This window comes from Cnephaeus nilssonii (genome assembly GCF_951640355.1).
Source record: "Cnephaeus nilssonii genome assembly, chromosome: 18".
Lineage (NCBI taxonomy): Eukaryota > Metazoa > Chordata > Mammalia > Chiroptera > Vespertilionidae > Cnephaeus > Cnephaeus nilssonii.
Window position 1 is genome coordinate 13,686,818 of NC_137089.1, and position 17,472 is coordinate 13,704,289.

General features: G+C 49.4%; 1 protein-coding gene across 10 annotated transcripts in view; it reads right to left on the reverse strand.

Moving 5' to 3' along the window:
* Positions 1-1,479: 1,479 nt before the first annotated feature.
* Positions 1,480-17,472, reverse strand: part of NCALD (neurocalcin delta) — a 317,544-nt gene continuing 301,551 nt past the window's right edge. For 9 of the 10 annotated variants that reach the window (XM_079796605.1, XM_079796610.1, XM_079796603.1 and 6 more), the window contains 2 exons: positions 5,850-5,955; positions 1,480-4,124 (listed from right to left, as the gene is read on the reverse strand). In XM_079796605.1, the coding sequence (XP_079652731.1) occupies positions 4,027-4,124; positions 5,850-5,955 (204 nt within the window). In that variant the 3' untranslated portion in view covers positions 1,480-4,026. The remainder of the gene's footprint in view (positions 4,125-5,849; positions 5,956-17,472) is intronic. The other variant, XR_013814971.1, reaches the window with a different exon arrangement.

A 17,472-nucleotide genomic window follows, 5' to 3' on the forward strand; every position in this document is an offset into this window, starting at 1 on the left:
GGTGGGACGCTGCTTCCTGAGAGCGCCAACACTCACAAGCCGAGGCCACGAGGAAAAGTAAGGGCGTGGTCAAGATGTTTACAGCATTCTTATGGGTTTCAATCCTACTCAACTACATGCACCTGAACCCTATCAAGCCTACATCACTCAGGCACGTGGGGTCACGTGTTCGGACCACAGGTTCAAGCTTACAACTACAGCTGTTGGCTATCATTGTGCGGGGAGGGCTCTGCCCTCCAAGCTGGGACTTGCACGTGGGCACGAGAGGACTGTGCCCTCTCATGAATCCGAGGCTTGAACCTGTCCAAACGCTGTAGCCGCGCTCCACAGACTGCGAACACGCTATCTCCTCCTCAACTGAAGTGTACCCTCCATGCCTGAACTAGGCTATGAGGGGGTCCAGTTGGGGTGTTGGGACAATGCCCTGTAAATAGGAGCCTCAGGTTTGGAAATTTGCTGGAAATTTCCGGGTTGGCTCACAATAAGTGTGGGACTGCAGGTTCCTCATCAGGTTGGAGACTCCCACCACCTTCTCATCATCACTGCCACGAAGGACATGCCGTTAATCATGCTGAATAGTCGTGTGCTCCGGGGCCATTGCTGGTCCATAAAGAAAAAATGTATAAAGTAGGAAAATACTCCACTCCAGGCCAACTCAACTCTAACATGAGGTGCAGTTGGCCCATGAAGCAACTACTGTAGCTGACACCCAGCCATTTTTTTCCTACATTAATGGCTTTCTGTGCTGGAGGTGGGGCCGATGACATCAACAAAAACAAAACACACAGTTGATCTGTAGTGGCTTTGAGGGTGTGGGCTCTGTATCGTGTCATCTTTTCTATTGACTCTTCTCCAGACTGAGAGGCGAAGAGAGGGGAGAGGAGGACACTCATTTCCACTGAGGAAGAGGAGCTTGCCTCAGTTTCTCCTTCCATTACACCTAACGTTAGAACTAGGGTTTGCAGCTCTAGTTGTGAGCAAGGAGAGAAGGTGAGAAGAAAGTGAAGGCCATAAGTGGAGGGAAGTACGGAAGCCCAGGTGTAGACCAAGGATGCTTTTGGATGGGGCTTGGGGCCCAGCAGCCTCTCTGATTCCCCGCCCCCGCCCCCCACTTTCATAAACCCTGGTTCCTTGTGTCTCTCGAGGGCAGAAACTGTACCCAGAAGGAGGAGGCCAGAGTCGGCACCTGGACCCTCACACAGGTACAGATTCAGCTGGAGCGCAGTTTAGGCATGGAAACCTCAACACTCAACATGCCTGACTGCCAGGCTAGAGCGACACAAAGTCAACCGATATCGGGTCCATTCCATATGGTGGGGTTTATAAGTATGCATATGATTAAATCCATTTGTGCCCCCTGGGGCATAGAGATGGGTGGGACAGCACCCTTGGCACCCCTTCCCTACCCTAAACAGGGATATGAAGAGTCAACCACTCTGAATCATCCTTCAGTTTATAAACCACTTTATTCCAGTCCCTTGAACATCACAGGCTGGCTTGATTTCAGACAGAGCAGAATCCATCCCTCAACACAGCAATGACAATGAACAGCCCAGCACAGGAGTGACATAAACCTTTAGGCATCCAGCTTTCTGTGTGCTGCAGGGTCCCTTGGCCAAAATGAGTGCATTGCATTCGTCCTGCAAAGGCCTTCCCAGGAAGGAGGAGAAGAAAAACAACCCTCGAGAAAATACAGACAGGGTCAATGGCAGGCCAGGATGAGGGCTATTTCTGTATGTCCCCAGCGTGTCGGCGTTCATTAGCCGTGCGTCTGGCTCTTGTTTTCTTTCCTAAACAGCTGGAGACCCTCTTCCCTGCTCCTCATTCCAGCTTCAGGTTCTAGGAAACAAAGTGAGTTTGGTTCAGCAAGAGATCACGACCAAGGACAGAGCCCAGGTGGGTTTCCCAGACATTAACTCGCTCCACGCTCTAAGGAGAACTCAAAGGAGGATTTAGGTCTTCAGTCAAGATGGGGAGAGAGTGAGGAGTGCCTCCTGGACACTATCGATAGAGGTGCTTGGTCCCCTCCCTCACTCTGTATTCCATGTCTTAGGTTAATGCCCTATTTTTCAAAACTAGATTTTTCCCACCTGGGCCATGGAGGAACTTGGCAAGTCTCCGTGTAAAACTATTGTGAGAAATTGACACTTGGAGGAGGATTTAAATGATTTTACGGAGTCCAGGTCTCAAATTTCATCCTGCAAAATGGGTTCATGTTGGTCAACCACACAAATTTGGATTTTTGCTACCCGTTAGAGTGGATTCAAGTAATAACACAAGAATCTGGAGGTTAGAATGGGCTCAGCATCATCTTCCTCATGGTTATGAGGTCTACCTTTTTGTGGTCCTTGGTCTACAGGAAGTAGCGTGGCAGGAGACAGACCCACTGGGGGCCTTCTGCCTTTTCTTGGGATAAGTTCTCCCCATCTACACCCTTGAGTGTTTGGGTTTCCTCATGCCTACTGCTTATTGAAATATGGCTCCCCTATAACCAGCAAATTTTACTCTTAGCTTTCAATTCAAATTAGTGTGTCTGAGGTCACGAGATCAAACAGCAGCTCAAATTTGTGCTGTCACTTCTGGAAATAGAGATCTTCCTTCAAAGAACATGGTGATGGAAAACACCTTTGGATTCTCCATCGTGGGCCTTGAAAATCACAGATGCACTTGCCCATGCCTTCTTCGTTATGAATCAGATGATTGTCCAACCCCTGACTCCGTAGGGCCAGTTGGGGCATGGAAAGTCATCTTCCCAGATACGACTCCCTAACCATTCATGTGGACCAAACCATTGGGAAGTCCTGCGAATTTATACTATATATTTCCCAGGTCTACAGAATGTCCATCTGCTCAGACACCTCCAATGTGATACTACCAACCAGCTGCTGGGCTGGTGGGCCACCCATCACCTCACACCTCTCATAAGGTCAACCGTCTGGCGCTCCATTTGCTGGTTCCCACTTCGGCCTGCCCTGCTTCTATTCTCCAGGCACTGCTACTCTGGAAAAACATTCAACATTAAGTTTGGGCTAGTCAGGATGACTTGGTACTGATCTGGAATATATAAAATATACCTGCTGATTGGTGCATTTGTGCAAAGACAGATATGACTTTAAAACAAGACATAGACATTCATTATAATTGGCTTACTTCACAATAAGCTACCAGAAACAGTCTTTTGTAATAAGATTGGATTAGTGCTCACTAAACATGCATTTCATTTAAACAAGGCGAAACACTTAATTTGGTCTGCAATACCCAATATTTTATATACAGCATTCTTTTTTTTTTTTTAAATCACAAGAAGCAACAAGATGGGTCTGGTCTTGGAATATAAGTTACCATTTGTGATTACTTTCCAAAGAAACTCATCTTAGCTCAACTAGTGTAAACCTGTGAAAAAATAGCTGAGCCATCTTTTTCTCTCCACTATTACTTTATCTTGAAATGTTCACAGCTTAGAAACTACAGCCTGCTGGGAAGGGGTGGGGGGAGCAGGCCTTCGGGGGGGAATTCCCCAGGCCCTTTTAACAGCCTGGCCCTAGAAGGCTCCTCATTCCCAGGCTGGGGATCCCACATCTGGTGCCATCACCCTTGGGGCATGTGTGACAACAGACCGGGGGTGGAGGAGTTTGTTTTTCAAGCAAGCCCCTCAAAGCTTGCAGTAGCCACACTGCGCCAGATGGGGTTCCCTTCTCCTGCCTCCCTGCGTCTTCGGTTTTAGAACAGAGACGTTAGAATCAAGAGGAAATAATAATAAAAACGATGAAAATCGTCAGAGCAACGAACACCACAAAGTCTGTGCACGACAGCACGGTCCATGCGCTCCACGAGGCGTTGGGGCTCTGGGCATTCCCACGCGGCGTCCACGACAAAAGAAGCGGAAGGCGGCATGGAGGGAGGTGCATCTGACTGTGGGGGAACAGCATCACCGTCAATATTGTTTGGCAAAAAAAAAAAAAAATTGTTAAAAAGAAAAATCAAAAGGGAACAACACAAGCAGCTCTACGATGCGTGGGCGCAGGCTCAGAACTGGCCGGCGCTGCTGGGGTCGCACTGCAGGAGGCGCACGATGGACGGGTCGCTCTTGGCCCCTCGGATGAACTCTTCCAGGGAGAGTTTGCCTAGAAAGCAAGAGGCGGGAGCACAGGTGAGTGGCGGCAGGTGGCAGCTGGAGAACTCACTCATCCCACCGCATCTGGGAGGCAGCGAGGGCTCCCCTGGTCCCTGCCATCCAACGCCTGCCGTGAGGCCCACACTCTCCTCCCTCCCGATGGGAGGCCCAGGGGATTGCAAAGCCAGCCCCGCCCCTGGCGGGCACACTTCTTCCTGGGAGCCCCCGTGTGCCTGCCCTGGCAGGTGGTCCTGCCCTGACCCCTGCCCTCCCGCTTCTCCAGCTGCAGGCGCCCTGGACGGGCTCACTCCGTATTTGTGGAAGGAATGTCCCCTCAGCCTCTAAGAGACCGAGCAGGTGCCCCCCCCCCCCCCCCCCCCCCCCCGGCACCAAGGCCGTTCCTTCCCACAATGTCATGGGGAGCCTCTGGGCTCTGCAGGTCACCTGGGTTACTTAGGCTTGCTGCGTGAGATGGGGGAGGCATGCTGATATCTGAGGGAGGGCCCCTCTAGGACAGCTGCACCCCCACCAAGGTAAAGAAAATAAAGGGGGGTGTGTGCAAGGCAGCGGGTGCCCCCTGGGACCCTCCCGTCAATCTGGGTGCTTTCCTCCTTCCCTGCCTGGCTGGGAGAGAAGGACTCAGCCACCTGGGCCCACTCCTTCGGGTCCCTTCCAGGAGGGAGGCAAAGCTTCTCCCCTGTTCCCGGTGCTTCCAGGGCCGGCCTCCTTGGGAGGAGCTGCTGGGCCTGTCTCCTTAGCTTTGCCCTCTTCTTCCTCTTGGCAGGAGCTGCCGCAGGGGGGACGTGTTCCCCTCGGCCCTCCAAGGACCGGTGCCAGGCTGCCCTGCTCGCTGCTGCCGTGGGTTTGGTCCCCACGCCCACGGAGCCGCACCCTCCAGTGAAGCTCGGTCCTCTGGCCTCTATTATTGCTCTATTGGCCACCTCATCCCAACTCCAGGCAGGAGGGGTGCCCTCTACTGGAGCCCTCACCCTCTACCCCAACAAAATACGTCTTCACTTAGCCACAGCCCCTCCCCAGGTCCTAGCTCTTGGTTAACCAAACTCGCCTTTTCCACAGGAAGGAGAAAAGCGGGGACTTATCTATCCACTTTCAATCTGTAGAGCAGGCGCCCCCTAAGCCGTGTGTCTTGGCCCCATTGTGCGAGCTACGCCCGGACTCGCGCAGTGGTTGAGACAGTGACAGCTTCCTCTGCTCTGGAGCTTGAAATCCAACCTTCCTTTCACTTTGGTTTGCTTGCAGCCCCTTGCGGGGTTTGAATTGGGGGGGGGCGGGTCACCTTCAGGGAGGAACCTGATGTCCACCTCACTCCCCTCCCACCTCACTCCCCTCCCACCTCCACCCACCCGACGGCTGTGAGAACCCACTGGGCTCCAGGCGACCCAACACAGAGCATGCGCAGGAGGGTCCGCTAACCCCTGGCCAGCTGAAGTGAAAACTCTGAGGGTTTGGCTAGAATGCCAAGCCCCTCCCCACTTTCCGATGAGCTGTCCTGCAAGGACCCAGCCTGCTGTGGCCTGGGCCTGTCCCCACCCTGATCCTCCTCGGAACGACACCACCAGGGAGCAGGCAGGATGAGCTACCTTTACAAAGAAAGGGCCCTGAGCCAGGTCCTCGTGGCCAATACCTTGTCCTCGAGCGGCATTTCCCTGCCTGAACGCCCAGTCCCTCCAGCAGCCCCCGCCCTGAGCAAAGCAAAGCGGCCCGGGCCTCCTACCATCTCTGTTGGTGTCCATCTGGCGGAAGATCTTTTCTGTCCTCTTCTCTGGGGTTGACTCATCTTCAGGCATCTTCATGACGGAGGAGACCATCTTGTAGATCGCCTGGAGGCAGAAACGACAGCGTGGGACGACAGAAACATAGCTTGGAGGGGCCCACAGGAGCCCTGTCATTACACCTCCCAAACGCACGGGTGAGCTGAAGGGATGTCCTCGCTTCACACAAGGAGCGAGCCCCGTCCCCGCTGATCTGCTGTGGAAAAGAGGCACAGTCACCGATGGGAGAAGCCAGGCCGCAGAGCTCGCGCCAGCACTGAGAGCCTTCAGGAGGGACAGCTGGCGGGGAGACCCCCGGACCCTTGGGCATCACACGTTAGGGTGCATATGGATGCCCTGGGGATCGTGACCATGCGGGATGTGATTCAGGAGGGTGGGCTGGGGGCCTGAGATCCCGCATCTCTAACAAGCTCCTGTGTGGTGCTGATGCTGCCCTCCGAGGACCGCACTGCTAGGAGAAGGCCGCAGACGGCATTCCTCAGGCCGGAGCGATGGGCGGGTGTAAGCTGTGGCCTCCTGCGAGGTCCCTCAGGATGGCAAACACATGCCCTTCTGCAAGTGCAGAGCCCCGGTCTTCTCCCCGGCAGGCATCCCCCTCCATCCAATGCTCTTCCCTTTGATGGCAATCCTCTCGCATTCCTTCTCAGCGAGCTCCCAAATATCCCCCAGTGGAGACATCCTGTCACCCAAGTTTGGGATTAAATAGTTACGCAGTCTCAGGCTTGAGATAAACTGGGTGCATCTGAAATCTGCTGAGCAAAGGAGGATTCTACTGAAAGAGTTTTGTAAGAAGTATTGAAGCTATCTCCCCCACCACTTGGGGACACCCGCTCCCTTGGTACTCAGTAAAAGTAGGTTTTGCTCCAGGGTGGGCACAAAAATCTGGAAACTTCTGGAACTCTGGGGGCAGTGGGACAGCTGGAGGGAGGAGAGAAAGGAAGGCAGCTGAGGGCAGGAAGCATCCAGATGGGAAATGCGGGAGCAAAATTGATACTAAAGGCTGACCTTATCTTTAGTCTTGTTTAGGATCAACCTGCCCCATGTCCCTAAAATGTTCTGGATTAAGGAGGGTAAATATTCTAATCCTGGTGGTAAAATAAGAGTGAAAAACGGACTCACCCAGCGTGCTGCCCCTGGGGCTGATCTCCCCCCATAGAGACCCCCAGGCCAGGCTTCCTGAGTCTGTCTTGAACCCATCAAAGCCCTCACTGAACTCCAGAGCTGCCTCCACAGCGACTCCCTCTGGGAGAAAGATCAAGCTCACAGCTGTGGCCTTGTCTGGGGTTGTGGGTGCCATTGGGATAAACTTGGCCACAGTCAGCTTTCCCAAGAAACGTTCACTGAAGTGTGCCCGGGAGCAACAGGTGAGCCAGACTCTGCCTTCCTCCTGGAACCCTGCTTGCCATCCCCTCAGTCCAGTCACCTCCATCTCCTGGGGTTACAGTGCCACGTGCCCAGCCGTGGAATACCTGACTCCTTGGGGAACTAGGAAAGGCTATAGAGCTAGAGCTATTTTTACAAATGGGAGAAAGAGCCGCTGAGCGTTCACAGGCCAGGTAAATATTTAGTAACAGAAGTGGAGAGCAGAAGTCTTTCCACACCAGGGATGCCTTGGGGTCTAGCACCCTTTCCTTAGCTTTGAGCTTCATTTCTTCTACATGGAAGCTTTTCTGTAACTCTTGACCCAGTTTGTAGGCAATCAGTGGCACCAACTGAGGAACACACAGACACATAGACAAAGGCGCGCGCGCGCGCACACACACACACACACACACACACCCCTCACAGGAGCTTCAAACTTACATAATCTAAATGTTTTGTGAATTCACAAGCCCAGAAATCTTAAAACAACAACAAACAGTATCTAGAAACCAGGATTGCACTAGATCCTGTAAGTACAACCTCTTTAAAAGAGCAATCTGGGATATGGAAGAGCATAAATGGGCAAACCGTAACTTCACTTTCTGCCAAAAGTCATAAGGACATTGTGTTACACACCCTCAACTTTCAGGCTTGTGTTGTTCCTTCCCTGAGTCTGTTCTGGCCTCGGTAAGGCCGTCTCACTTGGTACTTTCTGCTTTGTGTCTGTAACTGGCCAAAGGAGGCATCTCCCACTCAGATGCTCTGCAAAGGTTGTCGAGAGCCCAGCCACCTGCCCAGCACACACCTTGGCTTCCTGCACCAGCAGCTTTGCTTGCATGCTTCTCTTCTCTGAGTGCTCACCTTCCCCTCTCCTTGAATCCTATCCATGTGCTAAGGGCAGACTGAAATGTTACCCTCCGCCAGGAAGCCTTCCCTGGTCTTCTCTCCTTCTACTGCTGTGTGTGATCTTCCTTCCTCCCAAATGGCTCCTCTCCCGGATCATTTCATCCCACTCACCCTGAATTATAGTTACCCAGGACTCTCCTGTTAGATGTGGGGGAGCCAATAGTTCTGGCTCTTCATCGAACCTGGGTAGTTACTAATGTAGGTCTTGCACAGGCATGGGCTCACTAAGTTTAGAGGGTTCTTTCCAGATCCCATCCCATCACTTTCTTCATGCTCTTCCTCCTCACTCAATTTTCTTCTATTATGCTTCTCATTTTAAAGTTCCTCCTTTATCCTTTTACTAGAGGCCTGGTGCACGGAATTCATGCACGGGGGAAGGGTCCCTTAGCCCGGCCTGCACCCTCTCCAATCTGGGACCCCTCGGGGGATGTCCAACTGCCTCTCACAATCCGGGACCGCTGGCTCCTAACTGCTCACCTGCCTGCCTGCCTGGTCACCCCTAACCCCTCTGCCTGCCTGCCTGATCTCCCCTAACCACCTCTGCCTGTCTGCCTGATCTCCCCTAACTGCTCCCCTGCTGGCCTGATTGCCCCTAACCACCTCTGCCTCACCTTGCACCTGGGACCCAGGATTCCCTCCTCTGGCCATTCATAGGCACCTGGGACCCAGGCTTCCCTCCCTCTGGCCAGCCACAGGCACCCAGGACCTGGGCTGGCTTCACCTGGGCCAGCCGCAGCCTCAGGGGACCATGGGTGGGCAGCTTGTTCCTCTCCTGGGCTGCAGGCGCAGCCGCTGGCAACCGGGACCTCGGGGTGGGTGGCTTGTCCCTCTCCTGGGTTGCAGCTGCAGGCGCTGGCGCCCGGGACCGCGGGGTGGGTGGCTTGTCCCTCTCCCGGGCCACAGGCACAGCCGCTGGCTCCTGGGACCGCGGGGTGGGCGGCTTGTCCTTTTCCCGGGCCTCAGCCTGGCTGGTCCCCATTCCTCTCTCCCCAGTGTTGAGTATCTGAGCCCTTACGGCGTGATGGCATGAGGGTGTGACAACCATTTGCATATTAGCTTTTTATTATATAGGATAATTTTTCCTCATTTTTCCATCTTTTTCTTCTCCCTTTCTTCATATAAGTAAATATATTCATGTGAAACGCCTTAAAAATTCTTAATATGTCAAAAGCGATGCTCTCACCTTAGAAACCAAGCACATGTGGCTCCTGGATACCCTCACTGCTGCAGGCAACCTCAGGGCTTGTGGATTCAGGCCCTGTCCACAGACCCCAGGTTAAGAAAATGCCTGCTCTTCATTTACTCTCCCACCCCATACTCAGTCATTCACTTATTCACTCTGTCATGCATCAAATATTTATTGATTAATTATTATATACCAGGCCTTATCATCTACCCCATCCTTGCCATCATGATTTTACTTTTAAATAAGGCAGACCAACATTACTAAAATAAAGAAATGAATGTAAAACTATTTTTGAAAGCAGTGCTGCAAAGGAAGATGCGTGGTTTTATGAGACAATGTACTGGGAATATTGAACTGTCACACTCAACAGAAAGTCTCCAAGAATTTTAGTCCTTAGCTATTAGGCAAAAGGAGTTGGGTTGGGACAGAGAAATAAGGACAGGTTAATACAAAATAAAACAAAAAACACACAAAGAAAGGCAGGATGCTCTTCCATGAATATATTTGCAAATGGGGCTCTGGAATGGAGCAAGAAGCTAATGTTGGAGTACACTGTGGGGTTGAGGAGGAAGTGAGGGCTCCTTTAAGAGGCTCACATTTACAGATGGCTCTCATAGCCCTCAGACTAAGTGTTGCTGGGTTTTGTTTGTTTTTAGTGTGCATCAACTCACAGATAGGAATTACATAAAAGCAGGTCTATGACGTGGGTGGTACTAAAGTAGTGAGCAAAGAGCTGAGGTGACGAGACCCAGTGGTTCCCAGAGTAAGTAGATGACAGCCTGGCAAAATCACATTTAGGGAATTGTCTGTTCCTTTGCTCCCTTCCCACAGCATCAACAACCCAGAGCTGATTGCATTAGAACTTCCAAATCCAGGACTCCACAGCACAAGGAGGGAAAAGGCACAACTCCAGACAGCAATCTGAAACAAATCATGTCTTTTATTAGCTCCAATTCCACCCCCACCCCCAAATTTAATGGGATTAAACCAGAAGAAGCCAGGCTACTTCCCTACTTTATTTTTAGCAACATCAATGAGAGGCCCAGCAGGGACATCCTGTTTTTAATTAAACTTGAAGAACCCTATTCTTGTCTCTGGGTAAATGCAGAGCTCTGGGGCCCAGCTCTGGCTCTGTCTCTCACAAGCCCTGTGGCCAGGGGTCTTACCAGCTTCCTCATGGCCTGTATTTTTCTTCCCTTTTCCCTCTTGGAATGTTGGGAAGGAAAGACTCACACCCTAATTCATAAATTCTGTTGGGGAGCAGGTACAATTCCAGGAGTTAAGACTCAACCCTCTCTCTGAAGAAAAGCAGGCTGACTTCTCAGATGCAGGGTCTTCTAACAGGAGGGACATCCAAGGCCCCACAACAACCAACCAAGGGCAAGAGAAGTTAAGCAGTGCAGGGCTGTTCTTGGATTACAGGTAAAGGTCAGCACCCTGCTTCAAAGGCTATTACATACCAGGAAAGGAGGCCATGAGGGTCTTTCTTGGAAACATTTTAAAAACTGGGTAAATATCTACATATCTGGAATGGTGTAAGTGCTTTCTTAAAGAACTAAGAATCTACACTAATAAAAGAGAAATATGCAAATTGACCATACCTCTGCGAGGCCCACCAGCTAATCAGGAGACAATATGCAAATTAGCAGGACAAAGATGGCGGCGCCCCACCCCCCCCAGCCGCTCCAGGTGCAGAGCAGCCAGGTGGGGCAGGACACTTGCTATGAGGGGGAGGGCGGGGGGGTGGAGGGAGCTACAGGAGCGTGCTCCAGCTGGAGCAAAGCGAAGAATCCGGCCGGAGTGAAGCGAAGCCTGCAGACTTCATCCGGAGCCAGTGAGAAGCCTGCAGAATCCAGCCAGAGCCAGCGAGAAGCCTGTAGACTCTGGCCAGAGTCAGTGAAGACTCAGGCTGGAGTGAAGACTCCAGCCAGAGTGAAGGCAGAAGGCGGTGGCCAGAGTGAAAACCTGTGTCCCGGGTGCCAGTGGAAAACCGATGCTGGCAGCCAGGTGAAGGAAGGCCTACTGCACAAATCTTCGTGCAACGGGCCTCTAGTATGTTAAATAATTAGCTTTCCTAATATTCTGCCAAGGTGTTTTAGGCACGTTTACAGGTGGGGAGAAAATAAGGGAAAAATACAGGCCCTCCCCCTTTCCAACCACAGCAACTTCATTCTTATATTAGGTTTCATGTAAGGCAAGTATGTCAAACTTGCGGCCGGTGGGCTGCATGAGGTGGCCCACCGGCCAAGAGTTTGACATGCTTGATACGGTTTTTCTTGAAAAAAGCAAACTCATTTTGTCCCCACCCCTCCATAAACTTTATTAATTTGTAAATAGCCCTATCATCCATCCTGAAATCAAGACAAAGACAGACTTAATATTTTCTTAAATCTATTGTTCCTCCGGCCACTCTTATTTCAAGTCAGTGTTGGTACCCATCAGTTTAGATATGGGCAATTGATATTTATTCAATCTTATATACTAGGTGTTAATAATGCAGATTTTTTTTCAGTAGATGGAGTTACACATATGTTGATATATATGCGATTTGATATGTATGCTATTTTGTTGTATTGACAACAAGCTTCAAAACTTCATATGTCAAATTTTCTGAAGAAAAAAAAATCCGCATTATTAAGTGGTACACCTAGTAAAGTGTTACACAAAGGCAGCTTCGAACAGCCTCTTCCAAATAACCCTTTTCCTGTCCTAAACAGACATTCTGGAGTTGTGTTGTAGGCCTTCACATATGGGGAGAAGGCAATGAGTGTTTTTGGAATGTGCACCTTGAAGTACTGGTGTAACATTTTATGATGTCCATTAACAGACATAGTAGAGGTGAAGATTTAGGAAGAATCTGTTTCTTCATTTATAATGGGGCCTAGGTTGTTGTGAGGATGAAATGAGATCATGCATGTGTACTTGGTTGACCAGCGTCCTGCAAAAATCCCTGTCTACACAGAACCTGTGAATGTGACCTCATTTGGAAATAGGGTCTTTGAAGATATAATCAGGTTAAAATAAGATCATACTAGATTAGGGCAGGCCCCAATCAACCCGATGACTGGCATCTTTAAAAGAAGAAAATTTAGACACAGCATACAGAGAGAATGCCACGGATGATGGAGGCAGAGATGAGAGGATGCACCTGCAAACCAAAAATTGCCAAAGATTGCCAGCCACCACCAGAAGCTAGGAAAGAGGCATGGGACAGATATCCCTCAGGATTCTCCAGAAGGGACCAACCTAAACCACACCTTGATTTTGGACTTCTGGCCTCCACAACTGTGACAGAATACATTTCTGTTGTTCTAAGCCACCCAGCTTATTGTAAGTTGTCACAACAACCTTGGGAAATGAATACTGCATGGAGAGCACTTATGACTATGCCTAGCCCATAACATGCACTGAGAAGATGAGACTTCCTGGATGGAATGAAAGGAGAACAGTGCTGTGGCTGGAACTCGGCTTGGGAATAGCCATGTTTAGGGGGAACAGGAAACGGAATAGGAGTCCACAGAGGAGATCAGGAGGGAACAGCCAGAGGGGTGCCTTTGGGAAGTAGACAACACTCATGCTGCCAGATGGCACAGTCGATGCTAAGAGTTACAAACTATAGTGTGGCTTGTCATGCTAAGATCAATCCCCTAATAAGAAAAGGAAAAAACAAACACAACGAATAAGCAAGCACTAAAGTGAGCTCTAAGAGAAAGTCACTAGTATAAGCGATTGCTTTCAAGAGTTTCCTACAGGAAAGAAATCTAAGTTGCATTCCAGAGTGACATCTGTGGTCCACATTCATAACTGAGAATTAGGCAAGAGTGTGGAGCTGCATTCCCAGGGGCATATCACAATGGACTAGAAGCTCTCCCCACCCCAATTTCTTTTTCCAGAATCAGAAGAGCACAGTGTTTCAGGTCCCCAAGGATTATAGCATCTATGCCGCCAATTTAAAAAGATTATTGGGAGAGAAATTCACATGGCACTCAGAAGTGGTTCTAAAAAGGGTGTGCAGAACTGTCAGGTCCTTACTTTGGTTCTCTGTGGCACAAATATTCACAAGCTGGTTAGCTGAAATGGTCACAGTTGGGGCTCTTGCGGCCAGGTGGGGTTAATCAGTGAGTTTGTTTGGTGTTCCTGGAGGGCAAACCTTTGCATGGCCACCACCATCGCCTCGCTTCCTCCTCATCTGGTTGCTGTAATTATATGCCTTATTCATCACATGAGTGAAACAGAAGAGTAGTTATTTCCCCCCTACTGCTAAAAGAAACAAAAATGAAACCTTCTGTGACGGGCCGCCAGTGCACACCCAACCTCTTTCCTTCAGGTTTCATTCATACAAAAGGTGTGAAGAGGTAAAGAAAAGGTATTCTGAAGTTCACTCTGTCTTCGTCAAAAGTGCCAATTAATCCGGAATTACAACTAGGAACAGTTATTTGAACACCAAGTATTTTTTTAAAGCAACCAACATCCGAATAATAAGTATGCCAATTAGAAATTATTCTAACACTAGAGGCCCGGTGCATGAAAATTCATCACTGGAGGGGGTTCCCTCAGCCCGGCCTGCCCCCTCTCACAGTCCAGGAGCCCTCAGGGGCAGGAAGTGACTGGTGATCAGAGGAAGGCAATGCCTCCATCACACCTATGCTGCTGCCACTGCTGGCGGCAGCAGCACAAGCCTCAGCCCTGGTTACCTGAGCCTCGGGCAGCCCTGGGCGGCTGGGCAGCCACCATGGGCGGCTTGCCTGCACCTCGGGCCCACCCTGGGCGGCTGTGCAGCTGCCATCTGAGGCTTGCCTGCACCTTGGGCGTCAGCTGGGTAGCCGACATCCGAGGCTTGCCTGTGCCTCAGGCTGGCCCTGGGGGGCTGAGGTGACTGGGGGACTCTGGAGGAAGGCACTTGAACTTGAGAATACAGACAGGCCATTCCCAAACAGTCCCAATGCACGAAGTGCTACTGTGGACTCAAGTCCACAGTTCAGATTTGGGGAACTCCTGGCTTCCATCACATTCTCTCCCAGAAAGATGATCTTTCTTTTATCTGAGTCTGGTGAACATCAGAGTAGCCCACAAATTTTAGCTTCTTCCCAGATAGGCTGGTATTTAGCAGGAAAGAAAACAAGTGAAGAAGGTCAGGAACCCAAGAACTCCTGTGAGTTCCACCAATTGGAGGTTTAGTTGGGTTACCTCCTTTTTCATTGTGAACATACATTTTATGACTAGGTAAACTTAACTTAAAACTTAGTGGAAAATTCTCTATTGCCTTGATCTATAAATGAGAAATGACCTCCTTTTATTTTACAGGAAACATCCTGTAGGAGCTCTGGAAACGTCTATAGAATAATAGCAGCCAATATTTATTGAGTAACAATCCATGACAGGTACTGTTCTAGGTGCTCTGCTTGTAATAACTAATTATCCCTTACAATGACCTGTGAGTCCAGGGCTATAATTAGTTTCAGTCCACAAATTATGAAAACAATGAACAGGAAGATTAAGTTACTTGCCCAAGAAAGTGAAGGAAAAGGGAGACTGAAAAAGAGGCAGGCAAGGTAATGTTGACCAAGACGTCAGCTCTCACATGCCAATTCTTCTCCTGGTTCCCACTTCATCTTTGTTTTGGATACACTGATCATTCCTAACCAATGGCAATCCTGTCATTATTGCAAGGGTCTCCGTTACTTTCTGAGAACAGAAGGGGGGACAATTGACCTCCATGTTCTTCCTACATCCTCTCCCTGGAAGTGCTGGGGTCCCATTGATGGATCCCTAAATTCAGTGTTCCCTCACCTCCAAGGTCAGAGAGAACATCTAAGCATTCATGGCCCAAGTGGCAATGCCACTCATGTGCTCCTTGGTCCTTCCTCAGACACAGCCTGCACTGTGATGGGTGTGCGTACTCAGACCTGCCTCTGGCTGGGCTGGGGGACACAGAACTGTGCAGGGCCGAAAGGAGTCTCCATCCTCTTGCAGCACTGGGCTGACCCCACCGGGAAGGGAGGATCTGCTGTAACATGGGAAAAGGTCAGAGTTGTTATCTGGCTTACGACTCCTGGAGGCGATTTTAATGAAATAATAAAATACTGGGCCTAAATCGTGTGCCTAAATTTGTCACTTAAACAAACAAACAAACACATGAATGTAAAAATGTTCATTTAAGACTCTAAAAATAAATCTGCATATGGTTTTTCTTACTCATCCAGATGTTCATAAAGCACAAAATTATTTTTTAAAAAGGAACATAACTGTGTTTTGGCATATGTGGTAGACTGAATAATGGTCCCCCAAAATGTGTACCTCCCTGGAACCTATGAATATTCAGTACTTGCACAGTAAAAGGGATTTTGCAGATGTGATTAAATTAATGACCTTGAGATTCAGAGATTATTCTGAGTTATCTTGGGGGGGTCCCAATGTATTACTAGCCACCAAACCACGGACCAGGACAGCCAGGAGAACTGAGTGGAAGAGAGAAGCAGAGGAGATACCCACAGGAATGGCAGTGTGAGAAGGACTTAGTCAATCCACTGTTGCTTGCTGTAAGGATGGATGAAAAGGGCCACAAGCCAAGGAATATTCCAGAAACTAGGAAAAGCAAAAAAACGGACTCTCTCCTAAAACCTTCAGGAGGAACACAACCTGTGGACACCTTGAGTTTTAGGCCACTGAAATTGATTTCAGACCCCTGACCTCTGAAAACTGTAAGATAATCACTTTGTGTTGTTTTAAGCGACTAAGTTAATGGTAATTTGTTATAGCAGCAAGTGGAAACTATTAGCAGTTCAGTATGACAGAGTCCACACCGGAGTCCTTCCTACATTGGGAATAAAGTATGAAGTTTGGGACTACCCTAGAGTTAATTCCAATTCAGAATCACTGAAAACTGGGAATTAACATAAGAATGAGACAGAATACATGAATTGTGAGTTTGCAAAGTAGCAGAATAGAATAGCACAGCCCTTAATAGGAAAATGGTTCTAAATTTAATTTAATTTTACTGGCAATTTGGAAGTCAGATCACAATGCTGCAATATTATCTCTCTACCATCATGAATATTAATCATTGGGGTGCAGGAAACAATTGAGGAAATTTGAGCTTTCCATTCGCAGGCTTCTTAAAGACTCTGGGTATGTGCGTTTGCTAAGCAGTCTGTGCCCTCCCAGCTGTGACCTGGAAACTTCCTGTGGGCCTGCGAGTGCACTGAGCCACTTCACAGAGAAGATGCCTGTCGGGCTGAACGCTCCTTCCGTTTATGATCACTTTTTACATTCCGTGTTGGACATGGAGGAAGTCAGCTGGGGCTCACTCAGCAAGTGCTTACTGGCCCCTCCTGCACATTCTCGGCAGAGTCCCCGCTCTCCCTCGCAGCTGGATTCCACAGCACAGGGAGAGCCTATTTCCCTCCCTCTACCACTGACGCCCAGTGCCAGCCGCTTAGTAGGTGCTTCATCCCAGGTGCGGAATGGATGTGTGAATGCATTGCTTTCTAGAAGCCCGTGTGATCTGGAGGGTCTTCCCCTTCATCAGTACTGGCCAGCAAACCACTGACCAGGACAGCCAGGAGAACCGGGCAAAAGTGCTAAACGGAAGATGACACAGTGGCTGCGCCTTTTTCTTAGATCCCAATCAGGAAGCAGGTCTCTCCGGGAGGAGAATGTCCTTGTCCCTCTCCCTGCCATGAGGCAGGGAACCCCAGGGGACACAGCTCTCCCAGATAAAAAGGAGAGACAAGATGAAGCTGCTAGAATGACTCGCCTTTTACATTTTAATTTTTGTTCAATTAGCAAAGATTAAGAAAAATGGGAAAAGTGAAACCATACGGGGCACCCTTCCCTCACTTTGGGAGAACATTTGGAAAAACAATCTGGCAGAGGGTATCCAAGCCGAAGAGATAAATGCTCATTCCCTTCGGCCCAGTAATTGCACTTCTGGGAATTTATTCTAAGGGAATAATCCTAAATATAGAAAATGTTTCATGCACAAGAATTATTCGTTACTTTATTTTTAAAAGTTGCAATACTACGTGTAATAATGAAAACTGGAAACAACCTAAATATCCAACAATAATGGAAAATCAAGTATATTATAGTTGATGATTCCTTTGTGCCCT